The sequence below is a fragment of the Lepidochelys olivacea genome (genome assembly GCF_965140295.1).
Source record: "Lepidochelys olivacea isolate rLepOli2 genome assembly, chromosome: 15".
Lineage (NCBI taxonomy): Eukaryota > Metazoa > Chordata > Testudines > Cheloniidae > Lepidochelys > Lepidochelys olivacea.
This window is the reverse complement of record NC_140425.1, coordinates 28,655,498-28,675,413: the sequence shown is the minus strand read 5'-3', so window position 1 is coordinate 28,675,413 and position 19,916 is coordinate 28,655,498. Positions and strand designations below refer to the sequence as shown.

At 44.3% G+C, this 19,916-nt stretch overlaps 2 protein-coding genes across 3 annotated transcripts; one reads left to right on the top strand and one right to left on the bottom strand.

Annotated features, from left to right (window-relative positions):
• The first annotated feature begins 637 nt into the window (after positions 1–637).
• On the top strand, positions 638–9,212 carry DIABLO (diablo IAP-binding mitochondrial protein). 2 transcript variants are annotated; one of them, XM_084649129.1, is made up of 6 exons: positions 638–743; positions 2,629–2,749; positions 3,690–3,821; positions 5,905–5,985; positions 6,141–6,237; positions 7,317–9,212. In XM_084649129.1, the coding sequence occupies exons 1-6, from the start codon at positions 691–693 to the stop codon at positions 7,529–7,531; spliced, it is 699 nt and encodes a 232-aa protein (XP_084505255.1). In that variant the 5' UTR covers positions 638–690; the 3' UTR covers positions 7,532–9,212. The 2 variants fall into 2 exon arrangements, with proteins under 2 accessions (XP_084505255.1, XP_084505254.1); XM_084649128.1 differs by having other exon boundaries at positions 639–743; positions 5,875–5,985.
• A 3,501-nt stretch (positions 9,213–12,713) lies between these two features.
• B3GNT4 (UDP-GlcNAc:betaGal beta-1,3-N-acetylglucosaminyltransferase 4) lies at positions 12,714–17,482 on the bottom strand. The gene is made up of 2 exons (XM_084649127.1): positions 17,213–17,482; positions 12,714–13,926 (listed from the first exon to the last, which is right to left on the bottom strand). Exon 2 carries the CDS (start codon positions 13,897–13,899, stop codon positions 12,811–12,813), a length of 1,089 nt encoding a protein of 362 aa, XP_084505253.1. The 5' UTR covers positions 13,900–13,926; positions 17,213–17,482; the 3' UTR covers positions 12,714–12,810.
• Positions 17,483–19,916: the final 2,434 nt, after the last annotated feature.

The following is a 19,916-nucleotide window of genomic DNA, read 5'->3' as shown; positions in this document are numbered from 1 at the left end:
AGCTCACTGGGGGGCGCATTAACAGGACCACACGCAGGCGGTAACCGTCCGGAGACCGGCGGGCAGGGCTGGGCGCCACGCGCCAGGAGCGAGGGGGGGCCAGACCGGAGAGTCCCGGGGAGCCCAACCCAGCGGATCGCGGGTTCGAGACCCGACCTGTGAGGCGAGGCTAAAGCCCGGGGACGTTCACAGCGGAGACAAGGAGCCCGGGGGCTGGGACCCAGGCCAGCCTTCGAAGCTGTGCGGGGCTGGGACTCACAGGGCGGGGCTCCGTGTCCACGGGCGGCAGCCTGCGGCCAGGGAGCCCGAGGCTCGCCGCCAGGAGACACGCCCCGCTCCGAGGGCGGCCAAGCCCGGTCCCGGTCCCGGTCCCGGCTCGGCTCGGCTCGGGGATGCGGAGGCGGGACAAAGAGAGCCCCGCAGGGCTGGGGCCGGTTCACGAGGCCCGCCCTCGCCGCAGGGGCTGGACAGGCGGCTCTCCCCGCCCGCTGTGGGGGAGGGGCGGGGCTGCACGCTGGAGACACGCCCCCCCAGCAGCGCGGCGCGCGCACCCCGCGGCTCCTCCCCCTGGCGGCCAGAGCAGTGCGGCTGCGCCGATAGGGGCGGGGAGAATCGCCGGGAGGCGGCGCCGCACGCCTTTTGGGGGCGGCTGTTACGTCACTTCCGCCGCCCCGCCCTAGTCTAGGGGAGATGGCGGCCGCTGTGCGTAGCCGGTGGTTCCGGTGCTGCTCCGCCCTGCTCAGGTATCGCCTGGCAACCCCCTGCCCCCCCCCGCCCCCGCTTGAGAGCTCCTCCATCCGCGCGCCCGCCCCTGAGACTCCGGTGTCACGTCCCCGTGGGCCGCCGCCGCCGCCTGACCCGCTCCCCCGCCTGTGAGCCCGAGCGCCTCCTGCCTCCTTCTGAAACCTCCGGTCCCCTTCCGCCACCGCGACGCCCCCCTTCACGCCTGACCCAGGAGACCGCTGCGCAGCTGCTCGAGCCCTTCGCCGCACCCCTCGGTGCCTCAGTTTCCCCTCCGTAAAGCGGCGATGAGCCCCGCGCTTAGAGATCCGTGGCGCACCAGGGCTAGAGAAATTAAAGGGTCCTTGGAGAGGTCTGGCCTTGGGGACTCACCCATTTTGAATGGGCTGCTCATTACAGTGGCTACAAAGGAACTTCGGGCCGCTCCCTTTTAATTTTTTTTTTTTTTTTTTTGTGATACACCCTCAGAAGTTTGAAAATAAAATGATTTTACCGCGCGCGCACGCACGCCCCCGTGTCCCTGCAGGATTATTGTCACCGTTCATGCACACATTTTAACAGATGTGCTTTGCTTAATACCATGAACCGCCAAACACTTAACGCATGCACTTAAGTGTAAGCACATGAGCAGTCCCACCGAAGTAAAAATATAAGAATTAATTTTCACTATTTGTTTACATTTTCATAATCCTCTCAATTTACGTAGTGAAATTAGGCTGTTCTCACTTTTCTTGAGAGTTGGTCTCATGTTTTGGTTCCCATGAACTAGTGCAGTGTTTGAGTTGTAAATAGGGATGGAGAATGTTTAAATCTAAAACAGTTTTTGTTTGGATCATAAAAAGTAATAAAATCATTTCTATTATTATTTTTAAAGTGTATGCCTAAATTATCTGAGAGGGCCCCTTTAAGTCTGTAGAGTGCTAAAGATGTTAACGTGAGCAAACACTGTTTGCTTTACACAAGAAGTCTCATTGTGTGGGAACTTGTGAGAGTGAGGTGAAGGGGCTTGGCTCATACATTTAGTTCTCACGGGACTGTTTGTTTAATTGAATATTTTTGTAGTATTTTAATATGAAGATGCTATTCTTTCTCTCCTTTTCAGCTAGGTGGACCACCTCCTTTTATTTGTGATCACATAAGCAATTGCTGTAGTTATACGGGGATGTTATCTGAAGTGATATTAGGACAGAATGTAACTTGTTTTAGTTGTCTTTTAATGCCATTTATCTGCTGCAAATGATAAGCCAGCCTTCCACAGACCACCGGTGTTCCACATGTCACACTTTGAGAATGAGTTACAAAATGAACTGATCGCGCATTCTCAGAAATCTTACCTGGAAACTATATAAATGTAGTGAGAGACAGAATAGATGCTTTTCACTTTTGGTTCAATACACTACCATACCATTTTATTTGAACAATAAGGCCCTGATGCTACACACCTTTACATTGACATAATCCCATTGACTACAATAGGACTACCTGTATATGAAGTTAAATGTGCATAAGTATTGGTTTCAGGACCTCTGATTATAAACCTACTATTCTGCTTATTTGGCCCTGTTAGTGTATTTTATTATTAATCTAAATGCTTTGTATCCCTGTTAATTATATTAACTGCTGACAATATGCTTATTACTGGTTACAATACACAACGTGTTTAGCTTGTATCTTTCCTTGAGACTGATTAGGTAATTAACTTTAAAACAAACTTGAATTTATTATTTGTATTGTGGTAATGCATAGGAAACCCAGTCATGGACAAGACTCTGTGCTAGGCAAACACATAGCCAAAAAAAAAAAAGTCTGCCCCCAAAGTCTGCCTCCAGAATATTTATTTCCCCCTGTGCAGCTGTCTGTATGCTTATATTTGTTTCTCATTCCCAGACAAAGTTTTCCTGTTCTGGCTAATGCTAGGAGACGCTGTTTCTCAGGACTGAGTGGCCCATGGAACAAAATGGTGGGAGTGGGTCTTGGAGTAGCCCTGTGTGCAGTCCCTGTTGTACAGGTAAATATACTGGAGTGAATGTAATTTTAATATTCTAAGGTGTTTGGTGGAAGAGTGTGCTTGTGGCAAATAGACCATTCTCTTGTATTAATTATAACAACCTCCCAGTTATTGTATGATGTTATTAGTATGCATATTGAAGTATGCCTACTGAGCTTTCTGGGACATAGTTGGACATCTAGAAATTCTCTGCATCTTAACTGACTTTTAAAAGCAGCACTAATTTAAAGTGATTCCACTATGAAGAGTATGACTTAAATCAACTCAGCAAGAAACCATAATTCATTTTTAAAGATCAGTGGCAACATAAAGTAGATTTGCCCTAGTATCAGTTGTCACATAACTAAAATACTATTTTATAATACAATTATTGAAAAGTACTTGCTGTTACCTTGTGATGCCTCAAGCTGCCATGGCACATCATTCAGGAATCCCATTATTAACAGAGCAAACCCCACAATTCCTGGGGGAAAATTTACTTGTGGTCCTGGTATGTAATTAAGAGAATTTCAGCTCTTGCACTTTGCCTGGTGTGCCTGAACTTTTACAACCCACTGATAACCATCAGACAGGAAACAAGATAAAAATGTTTTGCATATAAAAATATCCTGACACAGGCAAATATTGGGAGATAAAAATATAAACACTGGTTTAAAAAAAAAACTTTGAAGGAAAAGATGTTTTGGTGAGCTACTTCCTGAAACGTGGGCCCTTCAGAGAAGCAGTTACAGGATATGAGTAGAAGAGAATGGAACTATTGGAGTAAGATTTTGTTTTACTTTTTATAAGTTAGTTATTTAAGAGTTAAGGCAGACTAGCAATTTTTTATTTTAGCAATGGCGCCTGTGGTTTTTTTTACTTACCGGAGAAGATATTTTTATCATAAGTTGTCTGTCTTTGAAAACCAGTGTAAAGATTGTGTAAATCTTTTGCCTTTCAGAAACACGAGCCCACTTCTCTCAGTCATGAAGCTTTGATTAGAAGGGCAGTTTCTCTGGTAACAGATAGTACTTGTACTCTTCTCTCTCAAGCAACATATGCATTAATTGAATCATTAACAGAGTATACAAAGGTAAGATGAGTGACTGCCTACATTAGTACAAAGTTAATACTGCAGCAGCTGGAGTATTTAACTCTCTGACAAAGACAAGCTCTAACTGCACCTATTCAGTCAGCTCTTATACCTAAAATGGACTTTGACTTCACAAATCAATGTAACAAGGATGTAGAGTTTCTGGGGTAGCAGTTCAGCTTGAATTGGTGCATCACACATGTCAAAATAAGTGAACTGAACAGAACATGTCCCTGGTGGACAATAGAGGAGGTGTTGCTGCGGTTTTGGAGTGTTCATGATAGAAGGCACGAGCAATTTTTAGAGGTTTGTGAAACTCCTCAGGAGAAGCTTGGGCACGAACTACTTTCTGAAATGTGGGCCCTTCACATGAGGAGTGAGGCTAAATTTTGAAAATAGCAGACTAATAGCTAGACAGAAAAAAACAAAGCCAGATATCAAGCGGTCTTTAAAAAATACATCCATTACCTTCCTGACTTCTTTTCTAGGCAAGAAAAATATGTAGGTTCCATCAGAAACAAGTATTTTTCCCAATCCAGTTAACGGAGTCTGAAACTCCAGAAAGGCCTATTTGAAATGCAGTGTCTTTTAAGTTCCAAATTAAGCAGTGTAGTAAGATGAGGCCCTGAAACATAAACTCTTGTATCAGAGGCCCAGTCTGAGGCCTGAAGCCTGAACCAAAGTACTTCCAGGCATTGCTAAGCAAAGGCTGGGCTGTGAGCCAGAGGCAGGCCCCACTCACAGAAGTTGGCAAGAAGAGGGCTGCTAGAAGCAGGTGCATTCACACAAGTGATAATAAGAGGAACTTGTGCCAAGATGGCATCAGAACACTCCACAGAGATAACAAGGAACAGGCAGGTGGATCTTAAAGACAAGGTCAAAAGGACAACATGATGGATAGATTTGTTTGAACCAACATGTAAAGGAGAAGCAGCACCCTAATAAGTAAAGGGGCTGCACCTCAATACGTCAGGAGGGATGAGTAATCTGTTCCGCACCTGTAGAAGAATAGGTCCAGCCTAGAAGGCAGTGGAGTGTCCCGCCGCTGATTGAGCTGTGTCCATTGCCAGGGGGCACATATTCGTAGTATGCCCTGTAGAGTCTATAGGAAACTATTACTGTGCTTCGTTTGACAATAAACCTGGCTGGGTGTCTTTGTACCTTACTAGAGTCTGGTCTTTGGGGGTTCTCTCGGGGTCTGCTGTGTCAGCTGTCTGCACAGAGCTGGGGCAGCACACACAGGGAACATGCGTGCAGCCGACTGCTGTCATCATCGAACAAAAGCAGAGCACCACACCAGTAGCTACTGACAACAAGCAGAAAAGTTGTCCATATTAACTACTGATTAGCATTGCCTTTAATATATCACTGTAGATAAGTAAATGTAGAAACTGAAGACTTACATGCATACAGAGAATTTATCCATTACATGTCATTCGTGCAAATATTTTCAATAAAAAATAAGCAGTTTGGCAATATTTCAGTTCTGAAAGGTGTAATGAACTAGCCAGTTTTTGTGTATATGTATTACTGCCCTCTGTTAAATAGAATCAAAGTGTTTGTGTATTATAGGTCCATATTTCAAAGAAAATTCTCTTCTAGCTCGAGTGCTAATAGACTTGCTTTTTCAGCAGGAGAATCAGAGTTCTCTCTCTGCTGTTACTATTAAGTTCCTAGGATATCACAAAACTTGTTTTACTTTATTAAAAAACTGTCAATTTCTAAGTTTTCTAGACTTTAATTACAATGAAGTCTTTCCATTTTCAACAGATTTTCATATTAATTAAATTCATGAACACTTTAATACAATACCAGCAAAAGCAAAGTTCAAAAAGCACTTCGGACACTATCCAGAAATGATTTCCTCACTAAATATTATAGGGGATTAAAACAAGGGAAAGTGTTAGATCTTTTCCCATTTTTGTCTACTGTGTAACATAAACTAATAATGTAAGAGCATCAGCAGATGCAAAATTAGTTTGAACATATGCAAGTACTACTTACTTTGAGTATCTTCATCAAGTAGCTGTGCTAGACTTATTCTCTTTTGTAGGCAATTTACACACTGGTGTCTCTCTACCAGCAATATACAAATCTTCTTGAAAAAATGAATTCCAAAGAGGTGGATGCAGTATGGCAGGTGATCATAGGAGCAAGAGTTGAGGTAAAGAATTAACTAACTTCTGCAGTCATCAATGTGTCTCCTTTTTGTTATTTAAGAAGTATTTCTCGATTCATTAATTTAACATGGCTGTAAGAGTGTCTCTTACAAAAAGTGGGTTCAGATAGTGTTACATGGCATTTTGTTTTTAATTATAGATGACTACAAAGCAGCAAGAATTCCTGAAGCTAGAATCCATTTGGATGACTGCTTTACGTCTTTCAGAGATGGCAGCAGAAGCTGCATATCAATCAGGTATGCGGGCATTACTGTAATACACTCAGTATCAGCTGGAATTTGTAATTTTTAGCAAACTTTCCCCTGGCGCATAGGCAGTATTTATTATTAAAAAGGTGCAGGCAAGACAGACTAAATCTAAATATACTTAGTTAGTATGCAGACTGAAAAGGAGGACTTGTGGCACCTTAGAGACTAACCAGTTTATTTGAGCATAAGCTTTCGTGAGCTACAGCTCACTTCATCAGATGCATACGAAAGCTTATGCTCAAATAAACTGGTTACTCTCTAAAGTCCACAAGTACTCCTTTTCTTTTTGCGAATACAGACTAACACGGCTGTTACTCTGAAACCTGTGCAGACTGAGAACCACATGGTCTGATTTTCAGAGCTGCCAAATACCTGTATCTTCCAGGGAGGACACAGCTGCTCAGTTCCTCTGTATTTTCAGTTGAAGTGCTTAGTACTTCTGAAAACCAGGCCCATAATTTAACACAATCATCTAATTATTTAAATTTAAAATAATAATAATGAAGACCTGATTATTTCATTTAAGGAAATAAGGAAAAACTACGTTATAAATTTGACTTAAGAAATATTCTTGAAACTAAATATTATATTAATGAAATAGTGAGAGGACTAGGTTGTTCAAGGTTTGGTACTGTAATATAGTTATTCACAGAGTGCAGGTTCAAATTCAGAACAGATCACTAGTGACTGAAAGTTGCCACCATGTGATTGATGATTGTTCAGTCTTGTTTTATTTCTCACAGAGCATGTGGCCACATCACATAAAAATCACAACCTAATTTTGCATTAATTGGCAATCCGAACTTTGTTGGCAGGAATGTTCTGAGAAAAAATTCCCTTTGTGTCATATGATGATACAGTCTAAAAATATCTACTATATCAAGTTATTAATAGACAATAAAGAGGAGTAAACTGTGATTTGAAAACTGTCTGATTTGCTTAGAACATGAACAGTTTAGTAAAACATAATATTTAATTACCACCAACTTAATCCCTGCCTTAATTGATGGCATTTTATCATATGGGCTGTTTCTGAATGAATTTACTTAAATTACTGTGTTTTTCAGGTGCAGATCAAGCTTCAGTGACAGCTCACAACCATATTCAGCTGGTGAAAACACAGGTGCAAGATGTAAGACAGCTATCACAGAAAGCAGAGATCAAATTAGCTGAAGCTCAGACAGAAGAGCTCATTAACACAAAAGTTGAGGAATCATCACAGCCATGCAGAATCCCTGAAACCACAGAGGAAGTTGATGAGTCCTATCTTCGTGAAGACTGAAAAAACAAAAAACCTTCTAAATATCACCTTTGGAATATTTGATAGCATACCACTAATTCCAGGGCCCTGAGTTTCCCACATCGTTAAGAAAATAGATGTTGGATAAAGAAAAGTCATTGAAGACAGGCATGCTATCTTTATAATTGGTGACAGTGGGCAATAATTCTCTTCCCCACAAATTTGCTATACCTAACCACCAGCCAGATTCAGGTGTTTGAAACTTCTTTATTTTTTAAGTTACCATTATTATAATATGCATTGCCAGTACATTTTTATTTAAGTGTACCACTATGCAAATGTGAAATTACCTGTTAAAGATACTTTGTTGATGAGTGTTTGGGTCTGCTGCCATGAGGGTCTAATTCAGATGATTTAATACTAAACCCTTGCAAATGCCCAATGTCTAAAACTAATTGTAGATTGCAACCAAAGAGGGACATTTAAAAATAATTATTTCTAGTCTGTGAAGCAAGTTAATCTTGGTATTGTATCTCCCATTGAACAACAGAATTACATTTCATAATCAGAAAGTCAGTTTGGTTAACAATGTAGACTTTTTTGTGCCGTTTTCTAATTATTTTGACTGACAATTCATAATGGAAATCTCATTGTTTAATAAAACGCAAACTACTGCACTTAATTGTATCAAAAGATGACAATTGGTAGAATTGCTACAAATCTTGGGAATCTGTAGGATCTACACTCAGTGATTACTGTAGTATAGAGTATGGCAGTTGTGTATATGCAGAGTTGCTTGTAATCTAATAGGAACATAACCAGCAAGATGCAATACAGCTGGTTTTCCAGTGGTAGTGAAGAAAAGATTTTGTTGCTGTGCCACGTTTAAAAAACAGTGTTTGTGTCAATAGGAAACATAGTGTTGCAAAGGCAGACACCACAAATAGTGGCAAATGCTATTTGATCATAGAACACAGTGCTCCGAATGTGAATTTTCAAGCAGCATAGCTGCAGTCTGCCCCAAATTGCACAAAAAAAAAAAAAAAAGCTTCCTCCTGGATTGTCAAATGACAATGTTTCACTGCAGGCTGTGTTTTCAAGCCACATTTCAACAGTTCATGAGTATCTCATTTCTTTGCCTTTGTCATTTAAGCAGTTTGTTAATTTCATAAGGTTGTATTTCCCCAAATTCACGTGTTTTACAGTCTGTACTGTAGAATAGTGGCTGCTAGATTTTTATGAAGAACTCCCTTTAACATTTGTGTAATGTTGAATTACAAGACAAATGACTATTGGTAGTAGATATCAAGCCAACAGGTATGGTTTAGGGAAACAGACTTCTGTGTATTAGTAATTGTTAAAAGTGCCATTTTCTACAGGACCCCAGTCTGTGTGAAAGTTCCCTCCCCAAAATTTCTTGATATTCTTGTGTTAGATTATAGGTTTTGGGTGGTACTTACACTTGTTTTGGCATTTATAACTAGCAATGTGTGTTTGGAAGTCTTCCAGCCCAATACCACCCTTCCCTGGGAATAGCTTTCTGAACTTCATTTCCGTTTTACCTTTTTAACAAGGGGATCGGATCCCTGTAGCACTGTGTGACTACAGCTAATGGGGAGTTTTAAACTCTAGTTAAGATTACTCTGCACTCTTTTCTTGTGTAGTTTAATCCTCGCTCATTTTAACTCTCCTGCATTAGTAAGAAATAAAATATTTCCTGATATTTGCTTTGTTGTAATCAAATGTTTGGGTTTGCCCTGTATGTGCAAAGTGCATTGGTATCGAATGAAAAGATGGAATAGAAAATAATTTCTCTGCCCCAGCCAGAAGAAATCTTACAGGTGGAGGCTGAATACTTTTGTAACACTAAGTTTAGAGGGTAAATTAAAGCCTATGTTTACCAGTGAATCTCTTCAAAAAACAACAAAAAAATGTACGCTTTGGTGATGGTCATAGCAGCCTTTAAGGACCCCTGAATACAGTTCTAGGATGGAGGATTATGGGAACAGAGGGGAGGGGGGAATTCTTTGCAGTTGCACTGTTGGCACAGGGCTCTAAGCAAGCCACACTGCCACACGGGGTCAGCCTCTCTCTGTAACTGCACTGTGTGAACAAAGGTAAGTAGCTGCTGATTAGTTGGTGGAGAATTCCGGTGCCAAGCCATTTATATTTATCATCCAAAATTGCACGTACTAGCGTTGTTGAATATACGTGTACTTGGTACTGGCCTCTTGTGCCTGCCACGGTGCCAATGTAGCTCTGTCACGTGTTTTTGTGGCAGAGAATATCAAGAAAAGATTGGATCCTATTTATGTAGTTCCCTTTCTGAGTCAGACTTCCCACCCAAACCAGCTTGTTTCCTTCTCCTCTGTGATCGCAGTTGTAAAGCAGCATACACCCACTTGTAAGAATACAAAGAAGGGGGAAGGGGGAAAAAGGTAACTTTTTCAGCCCAGTACTGTTACAATATGCTGTTAGCCCATGTTGAGAGGAGGATGAAGGAAGCCATGTAAAGAGGAATGCTTCACCTTCTTGATGAAACCATGGCAAGCAGCGTAGACAGACAACTTGCTTGTTACAGACAATAACCAATACCTCTGCACCTGTAAATTCAGCCCTGTAATATGAGTCATTAACACCCAAACCAATTTGTCTACTTTGCCATTGGAGAGAGGCATGGTAGAAATCTTAGTTAAACATGAATGGAAGATAAGCCCCTTTCAAATGTATCCTTCTGTGAACCACATTTGAGATGACAAGAATTAGTGTGGTTGGACTTTGATCTAGTCTTTATTTTTCCAACACTTGTTTGAATACGCTCAAAATTGATCGGCTCATAGATGCTGGAGCTTTTCACTGAATCAAAGTCCTTTCCAGTCCTATCTTCTGATTGCAGCTTATCGCTGCATGCTTAAGTTAGTTTGTACAGTGCTTGGAGAGGCACACGAAACATTTCTTACAGTATCTCACTGAATCTGTATCTGGGATTGTCTAGGGTAACAAAGAAATGATACAGTAGTATTTCATAAAAGGTACCAACTCCTATCCTGGATAGTGGCACTGATACACAAGATTTACACACCTCTGGAAATGGATAAAAAGCGCCCACACAGAATATCAGTGTCCAGTGAACAATCTTCCTCCCTCTCTCCTAAAAATCCAAGCATTAAGTTTTACTACCCTACCTTATGCCTTGGTTACAAATAGAGCAACATAGAAACATTTTTCAGACTTAAACACCTTCCTAACCATGTTTTTAACCCCTACATCAGGGATTACTACACCTGAATGGAAACGTGGGAGGGTACAGTAGTATTCATTAGAGACTTAATACAAAATCAGCTGTGGCCTAAAATTTAGGTTTATGTAAAGATGAACCCACATTATGGGCTAGTCTCTGAATAGCCGTTCTGCTTTCGTACATGCTCCTCTTCAACCACTAATCTATTTATATTAATCTCTTCCTAGATGCTTACACAGGAATTGCATGCTTATTCCATGGCAGAGTCCACTACAGGAACAGTGAGCAAGTATCTGTCATACAACAGTGACAAGTGGACTAGTATCCAATGTTACAATCCCTGATGCTTTCAGACAACTACAACCCTAAGTAAAATGGGGAGACCCTCCGACACCAAAAGGGAATTGACAAGAACACCAGAAGTAACTAGAAAGGCAGTTCAGGTTAAGCACTAACAAAAACAAGCAGAGTAGTGACAATGGAGGCATAATACACTGGCAAGCAGAAACCCACAACAGAAGAATCCATTGATTTGGTGTCGTTTAAATAGTCTTGTCACAAACTTTAAAAGACAGGGAAGCAGAAATGTCTTGCTTCTAGTACCAGCTCTGTCAGACTCTCCTCTCTCTGGCCTTGGGCGAGGATGTAACTCACCCTCTCCATCCCTCAGTTTCTCTTGACGAGAGACCTCCCTGCAGTGGATCTCAAAGCACTTTACAAACATAAATTAAGGACCATCTCACATCTGTGTGGTAGAATTGCCCCTCCAGTTGCAGGTGCTAAGGCCACACAGTAATCAGATGAGAATTAAGGTCTCTCTCTTCCAAGAGCAGCTCTTTACTGCCACTTCCAGGCCTCCTCCCCTCACCGGCAACACGGCAGTGCAAGGATGAATTATTTCATGCAGTTGAAAAGCTCCATATGAGTACAAGGAGGATGGGTCTTCTTGAACTTTACTCAAGGGATTGACTCAGATAGCAGCACCAAGGTGACATAGGACCTGTGTAGGCATTTATACCATACTCCACCACAAGGCCATTAATTAGCAAGTCCCACTTCCCACAAAGCCTTACAGATGTATTTTCCATTTGCAGTTGTGTAACCTCTGATGTAGGTAGCTGTCAGCTAACCCTGGATTTCCTTTTGATATTCTCATCTCAGTTGTACTTCCAGTAGAACAAGAATACTCAGAATGTAAATACTTTCAAAACAGTATTTATTTATATCTGCTGTTAAAAAAAGCCATGGTTATTACAGTGATTAATAACGATTTGTTTCTTCTCCCAATCCCATTGTCAAGTATTTTTGTGCAAAAATTCCAATGCCAGTAGATACATTCAAGGAAAAAGAGCTGGTTAGAAGTCAGTGCTATCGGAACTAAGTACCTTGTGGCATAATGGCTGTGTTAAGAACAGACAACAGAAAGGTTTCTGGACCATTTTCTCGGTGTTCTTTCCCTCATATCCCCATTAAGTAAACTTAGTGCTGGTGAAGTCTGCTGGATTGCTAACCCTGGACAGTGAAGTCCTTCACAGGAGATGCACAGACCCCGCAGCATAAGCTTGTCCACACTGCTTCTCCTTGTGCCTTAGCCCTGATTTCACGGGTTAATGGGGGAGTTCAGGCTCTATTGCCTGTTTAGTTACAGGCCTTCCTACTAGAGACTGCTAGTAAGGCTGGCAGTTGTAACTGGGACACTGGTGTCCAAGAGCCACCATCAGAACTGGCACTAAGTCCACCACCTCACTTTGCATGCTACCAAACAGCCACTCAGCACCACCCAGGTAGGCTGAATTCAGATCAGTGATCTAGAGAGGAAGCAATCCCAATCCCAAATCCCTGAGCTAGCTACCCCCTAAGTGTTTTCGGTTCAACCTTGTGATGCTTCAGTAACCCAACTATATAGTTTCAGAGGCTCATTGCAGAACATTACCCTACTGTAAAACTACAGTCTGTTAATAAAAATGTACCATCTACAGCAACTTTGTTTGGTTTGTTTTTAATGTCAGTTTAAGCAACCTGGAATAACCACCACCATCATTCTGTTCCCCCCTTAGCACCAGTAGTCTTGTTTTGCGAGTTACTGAGTTAATGATACAGCACATCTAATACGGTCATCCTTTACCAGCGTCCACATGATCCACATCTCAGTGGGGTTCAGCTTGTGCACTATCATCAGTTCTTTGTACAGACATGGATCAAAAGGATTAAAAGGCCTCTGGATTCCAAAGGTCTTAAAGCCAGCATGGTTCAATGGAGTCACTGCCATCTTTGCCAGACACATTCCCACAAAGACATCATCTATTGGGAAGAGTTCGGTGTCCTCGGCGGTGCTCTGGAGTCGCTGCACTGTCATTCTGGACATCACATAGCCACCGCCACCAGCATAGAGAGGATAGTAGGGCGCTTTGTACATAGACTCCGGGATGAAATATTTTACTTTGGTGTTTCTTATAGGACGGGCCTGGCTGATCACATCCCCAACAAAGAGATCCTGCCCAGGTTTGAATTCCTTGAGGAACTCAACAATATTGTAGGTGTTGACAAAAACATCGTCATCGCCCTTCAGCACAAACCTGGCATGGGGACAGTCCACCATGAACCAGCGGAGGAAGTGCAGCTCCTTCAGCGTCAAGTTGAAGAAGTTGTCGGTGAAATCCCACTGGACAATGTCATCGAACTCTTGGCTCTCATAAACCAGCAGCTGATGGAGGGAGTGAGCCTGGACTTTGGCCTCCGAGCGCCCAAGCAAGAACACCAGCTTGATTGGCTTGCTGCCAATGGCCACTTCTTTCCCCCATGTGTTCCTGATAGCAACCCTACGGTCTATGTTGATTGGGGGAGACTTGATTGCCAGCAAGAGGAATGTTTCCTCGCTGCATCTCGTGGGCTTCAGCAGTGTTGAAAAGTTCCTGCAGTGCTTGTACATTAAGAAGGTGCGGTGAAGCTCTGGGAGTGCAAGAGAGGAATTGGCAATTGTCAGGTCTGGCAAACATTTGCTGAGTTCAGTCTGCTCTGGGGCCCAGAACGTATGGCTGGGATTTGGTGCAGCTATCTTCCTGGCTGCTGGAGACACAGCCAGCTTAGTCTCTTTCCTTATATACATAAGAAATGCAATCAATGTGACTGAAATGGTATATAGTCCAACCATTCTTATCCTGGGATACATCTCAAACTCTGGAGTAGGAGCCAATCCCTGCGTGGTTAAAGGAACACACAACATTTATTAAAGGGGCATGTAGGCTTCTTGTCTCAGTGCCAAAGAGACTTTCTAAATAATGATCACAAGAGACTAAAGGCTAGATTTACAAAGCTATTTAGGGGCCTAAAGATGCAGATAGGAATCCAGTGGGATGTACAAAAACAGCTAAGCAGTTTACACACCTAACTGCCCCAGACTTCAATAGCAAAATTTTTATTGAATTTAATGGGATCAGGAGCTGTCCCATTACTCCACTTAAACAAGGCAGGACACATGTTTGTCCCTGCCCAGCCCAGAGTACTGATGTCAGGGCTGCTCACAGGAGCCCCTTGAGAGCTGCCGAAGTGCTCGGATTTGGGATTGGGGGGGGTGGGGGCGTGGAGGACAGATTCTAATGTTGGACGGTGAGCTCATTAGCCTATGAAGTCAGTCACTGCTCAATTTGGGCCCAATTTCCATCCTCTTCTTTGGGAAAGGAGGGTATTCAGCACAAGACCAGCTCTGCAAATTCAAAGCTAAAACTGCTCTTGGGCAGTGCCCAGGTGCCCAATATGTATTATGAGAAGGTCTCAGGAAGCATAGCGAACCATCACACAGGCACATAGGCCAAGTGCTGCAGCTCACAAGGCTCTTGCAAGGACAGAGCTAGCTTGATGCAAGCTATTCAGACTGCTTTTCCCATCAGAGTCAAAGCCCTATTCGCATCATCTAGCGTCAGCCCGTTTTAGGAACATTGGGGGCAACACCAGGGATGCTTGGATAGCATGGTAGTTTGGTCTGAGGGCCTAGATGTGAGTACAGGTGGCAGGCAAGTCTCTGGGCTTCCTTCCCTGCTCACTTTCCCCCCATCTAGTTCTCTTTGGGGTTGCATGTTGTTTGCGAAGTCGAGACCTTGGGGCGCTTCACATCTGCCAAGTTCGTCTAATCTAGCCATTTGTTTGGCCAGCTGGAGCTGATCAGTCCATTCTAAGTTTTGCAGGGGGTTCTAGGTTCGCAAACCTGGAATCCCATTTCTGAGAGAGTACACTAGCTTTTCCAGGGCCCTCATGACTGTCAGCTGAAGCAGCCAATGCTGCATAGCCTCTACATTCAGTATTGTTTTAAAGGCAGCCTTAAAAAGAATGTCATGGCATTTAATCACAGACATCCTCAATTCTATGCAGGCATTAGAGCACAGAACAAGCCAACAGGTTTCTATTAGTCACGTCAGAGGCAGTATTCTGTCCCTCCAGCTACCAAGCTTGCAAATTAGTGCAGCTAAAAAATTCATCTAAGTGAACAGCTTGTCTGAAGTGCAATCCTAAAGCTTGGGTTTTGTTAATACGCTCTCTCAGATAAAAGCCCATATCCAAGTCCTACAGCACATGGGTTTTACAGCACCTTACTTCCTTTCAGCATCTTTGTGTCACAGTGGGGATCAGAAACTACATCTCCTGACACCCACCCTTGTGCCTTGACCATAAAACTTTTTTGCTTTTTAGCACATCTATAGAATCATAGACTTTAAGGTCAGAAGGGACCATTATGATTGTCTAGTCCGATTTCCTGCACAACACAGGCCACAAAATCTCACCCACCAACTCCTGTAACAAACCCCTGACCTATATCTGAGCTATCGAAGTCCTCAAATCATGGTTTAAAGACTTCAAGGTGCAGAGAATCCTCCAGCAAGTGTCCCCTGCCCCATGCTACAGAGGAAGGCGAAAACCCCCCAGGGCCTCTGCCAATCTGCCCTGGAGGAAAATTCCTTCCTGACCCCAAATATGGTAATTAGCTAAATCCTGAGCATGTGGGCAAGACTCACCAGCCAGATACCCAGGAAAGAATTCTCTGTAGTAACTCAGATCCAACCAAATTCTAACCAAATTACATAGCCAATATCCCCATTATTTCCTTCAACTATTCTTGCCTGTCCATCTTCTTCCATGAAGTCCCCTCTACCTAGAACTCCCCTTCATACTTCTAACATCCTCTCCAAGTACCTCTTTAAATCCTACTTTTCAAGAAAGGCTTATTATTCTCTATTAACTATCAATTAGGGCTGTTGATTAATCACTGCTAACTCACACGATTAACTCAATGTATCAACCACACTGCTTTACAGGCAACAACTTTCCCTCTTCCTTTTAAGAAAAGAAAAGCACTTACCAGGCCCCATTCCCCATCCAACTCCAGTTCTGCCAGAGAGTTCTAACAGGCCATTAAAGGCAGAAGGAATTAACCTAGTTTTCCCCTCACCAAATGTTCCCATTTAGAACTTTAAAGTGTCGGACAGGCACGCTGGTGCTTGCTCTGGCAATGAACCCCACATTTCAGTAGAAGGGCACTCAGGGCCTGAATCCAACATTAGAAGCATTACAGGGATCCTGACTTTACACAGGGATGACACACCCTTTTTAAGAGCTAGAGAAGCTGAAGACGCGGATGCTGCTCCCAACTGAAAGTGTTTAAGTTTATACTGTTTAACTGTTAGTAAAGGTTTTTGGCCTAGGAATCCAGCAACAAGCAGGTTTCAATGCTGCCTTAGAAAACAGTGTTTATAGTTAGTCACATTTTTGGCATTTGCATTTAGGGTGGAATTTACCATGGCAGGATCAGAAGCCCATACCCATACTATGACAATACCAACGTCTGCAGGGTACACCAGACGAAAGGAAACCTCAGAGAGGTTAAGGTTTAAAAGCTGTGGCCAAACCATAAAGCGTCCTGTTACACAGGGGCTAATTTTGGGATTAGGGTTGCTCTACCAGGGCCAGTTTCTTGATGATCCATCATGCATGTGAAATTTAGAACTGGTTGCAACATTCCCGAGGTATCTAGCATCCGATCAACAGAAAGACTGAACTTTTTGCTGTCCTAGGCAAACTGGATCATTTATGCCATTCCCAGCCCTGTAACATTTTGTCTCCCTTTAATACAGACACATTATTTGTAGTGGCCTTGTCACTTGTATACTGAATGCACTGGTCAATAATTGAAGTAAATCAGAGGACTGACTTTAGACTCGCTGTTACAATCAAATAAGTCCTTAGTTATTAAAGGACCCAAACATCCCACCAAAGCCTAATCAGTAACGTTCCCAAACCTCACAACGCTGGGCTGTCATTTATTTAAAGGAGATGGCGTGCAGAAAAAAGAGCTAGTCTCCCAGTAAAGCTTTGAAGGGAGTTTTGCAATTCCCTTCCAGGATACAGCATCTTCTGCTGAACCCCGCAAGACCAGGCAACGATCGGTGCAAACCATTCCCCCGAGTTTTACAGGGCTCCTCCTCCCCTCTTACCTTTCCTGTAGCACCGACTGGTCCTCGGGGGCTGCTGCTCTGCAAGGAGCGCTCCTTAAATGCACCGTGCAAGTCCCCGCCTGCTGCAAACAAACCTTTCACCAGGCTCCAATTTAAACAGAGGGAGGCGGGGGTGGTGCATGGAGGCCTGAACCCCCTTCCGGCCCCCTCTTTCTGTTGTGCGCTTGCATCTGATTCTGGGAGCCGCTCGCTCCCCGAGCCTGCTGCAGTTAAAGGCGAAGCCGCATCCACTGGGGCTCGCGCTGCCCTAGAGCCCGGCCGGGGTCGCCATAGAAACGGCGGGCAGACTCGTGCGGACGGGAAATGAGCCGGCTCGCGCAGCGGATGCTCCGGGATTTGGGGAAAGCCGGGCGCGAGGCGGGGCGACGGGCGGCAGCGGCCGGGGAGTGGGTCAGCTGCGGGAGAGCGCCCAGCCCCCCATTCGGGGATTAGTTTAATGAGGGAGGCATTTGCTCTCAGGCAAATGGAGCCTGAATGAATTCAAACCCCCCCCTGCTCCCGAAAGTTGCTGGGGAAGGCGGAAGGTGCAGCCGGGGGCTCGGGCACCGGGAATGCGAGGGGCCGAGCGGGGTACAGTGGAGTGACACCGCTTTTCGGCCTAGGCGCTTTGGTTTGACTCCTTCCCTGCCGGCTCTTTGGGGGAGGAGGAGGCGGCAAGGCTCTGCCCCCGGGCTGGGAACAGTCAATACCCTCAAGTCAGGGCCTGGAGTTTTACTGGAAATTCTCTGCCCACCCACCTGCTCCCTAATTTCCCTTTTGGCTGCAAGGGCTGGATTCGGATTGTGCGTGGCGCGGGGCCTTACCAGAGCGCCTCTGCTGGCTCCCGGGGATCAAGATTGAAGAGGGGGGAACTCTGCTTAAATGGAGCACAAGCTTGGCCCACATGTAAACTTAATTCCTATGGGTGAGGAGTGGAAGTGTTTATGTCATCCTGCTGCGTTAGGCCAGGCTCCCAGCCAGATCTGCAGCTTTTAAGATTTGTTTTTGTTTTGCTTTTCTCTTTCCAAGGAAAATCTTCTAGGTCGGATCCAGTGCTGGGCTGCCTGCCTGACTCTTCAGAGGACCCAAAACAATAGCTAGGTCTGAGGAGTGTGAATTGTCTTAGAATGACTCTCAGCTGGTGTTAATTCAGAAAGCCACAGGGGACAGGTGAAATGTTAGCACTGTTAACTGATTCACCACTGATCACTTGAGAGACAACCAGTTAGACTGGGACCGTAGGCTGACCATAGAACAACACTGCTCCCCAGTTGGAGCTAGGGTTGTCTGGCTCTAATCCTTCATCAACAGCCATCCCCAAGGAATATATTTGACAAGAGCCCTCTGTATTGCCCACCTCTCGCTCTTTTTCTATAGCACCTAGCATCATTTGCTGAAACGTATTACAATGTGTGTGGAGCTGGGGGACTTCCCCACTTTATCCCATACCTTCCTGTGTCTTCCCTCTGCTCAGGAAGGTTCACCAATAAACCCTTAGGGAGTTTTCTTCATTTATAACAAATACACTCTGCCCTTTTCAAACCTCTTATTACTGCTATCTAACCATCTCTTCTTACAAGCTCCTGCGGCATAAGTAGGTCTCCACTTCTTCTCTAGCAGACCCATGAGGGCCACACAAGCTGCTCTCTTGTGACCTGTCTTGTCAAGTTCTCCTTGAAGGGCAGCTATGCAAGTTATTGTTTTCCACCCCAGCAGTACAATATCTCAGGTGTGCAGCTCTGGTGACACCATCTGGCTGAGAAGGCAAATAGACCTGCCAGCTTAGGACTCTGCCTTTACGTTTTCTCCCTGGAGAAAGCAGAGTATTGAAGACAGCTTATCCTCAGCTCTCAACTACTGTTAAAGATGCCACACGACAGCAGCCCACGAACAAACTTTCCAGACATTCTGAAAGTGAATAGACGGCAGAGATGACATGTAGCTGTTGATAGTGGGGAGCGGGAGGGGCACAATTTAAAGGTTCTGGTGGTATGCAGCAGGGTTCAGGGCAAGGCATATAAAACACTGCAGAAATCTGGGGGCATGTGACCCTGCATGTTCCCCCATGTGTCACTTCTAATTCACACCCAAGTGACAAGAGTTCAGATGACACTAGGAGCTTGACCTGCTGATGGCAACAATTGTCAGGCCCAGGCCTCCTTGAAATGAAACAGTGTTGAAAACAGTTTGTGTGTTAGTGTGGATGAGACAGAAATATTTTTCAGCAACCACTACAGAAAGCATGAGTTAGTGGTACGGCTGGGAATAAAACCAGGAGTGCTTGTATTTGCCAATCCAAACTCCATCAAACAACTGGAAAGGCAGCTCCCACTGAGACTCCTGCTGCTACATTTAAGCTCATTGCCATTAGTGACTTCTGGTTTTAAGAACTTCTCTTTGGCCATGAGGCGTGCTCCTGCTCCTGGTGGGGCTGCTAGCCCATCTCCCCAGCCTATTAGGGACCAACTCCACACCCAAAGGCCATCTGGAAACTCACAAAGTTATTCCCCTAGCCAAAACAGGAACCCAGAAGCCTTTCCCTTTGCATTTCTTCCCACAGCTCCAGGGCCGGCCTCAGCAGCCAGGGCCCTTGCCACAGTTCTTTTGTCAACCAAGCTCTTTCAGCCTGACTCCTTCCCAGCTGGGTCTGATCGTCTCCTCTCCGAAGGCCCAAACCCATGTCTCTGAACAGGGCTGGCTGGCT

What these genes read in the sequence shown, in the direction of transcription:
- B3GNT4 (XM_084649127.1), bottom strand. Translation starts at nt 13,899, where the DNA reads ATGTATCCCAGGATAAGAATGGTTGGACTATATACCATTTCAGTCACA.
- DIABLO (XM_084649128.1), top strand. Translation starts at nt 691, where the DNA reads ATGGCGGCCGCTGTGCGTAGCCGGTGGTTCCGGTGCTGCTCCGCCCTG. An exon ending in CATTAACAGAGTATACAAAG is followed by an intron (nt 3,822 to 5,874) that starts GTAAGATGAGTG and finishes TCTCTTTTGTAG; the next exon opens with GCAATTTACACACTGGTGTC. An exon ending in TCATAGGAGCAAGAGTTGAG is followed by an intron (nt 5,986 to 6,140) that starts GTAAAGAATTAA and finishes TTTTAATTATAG; the next exon opens with ATGACTACAAAGCAGCAAGA.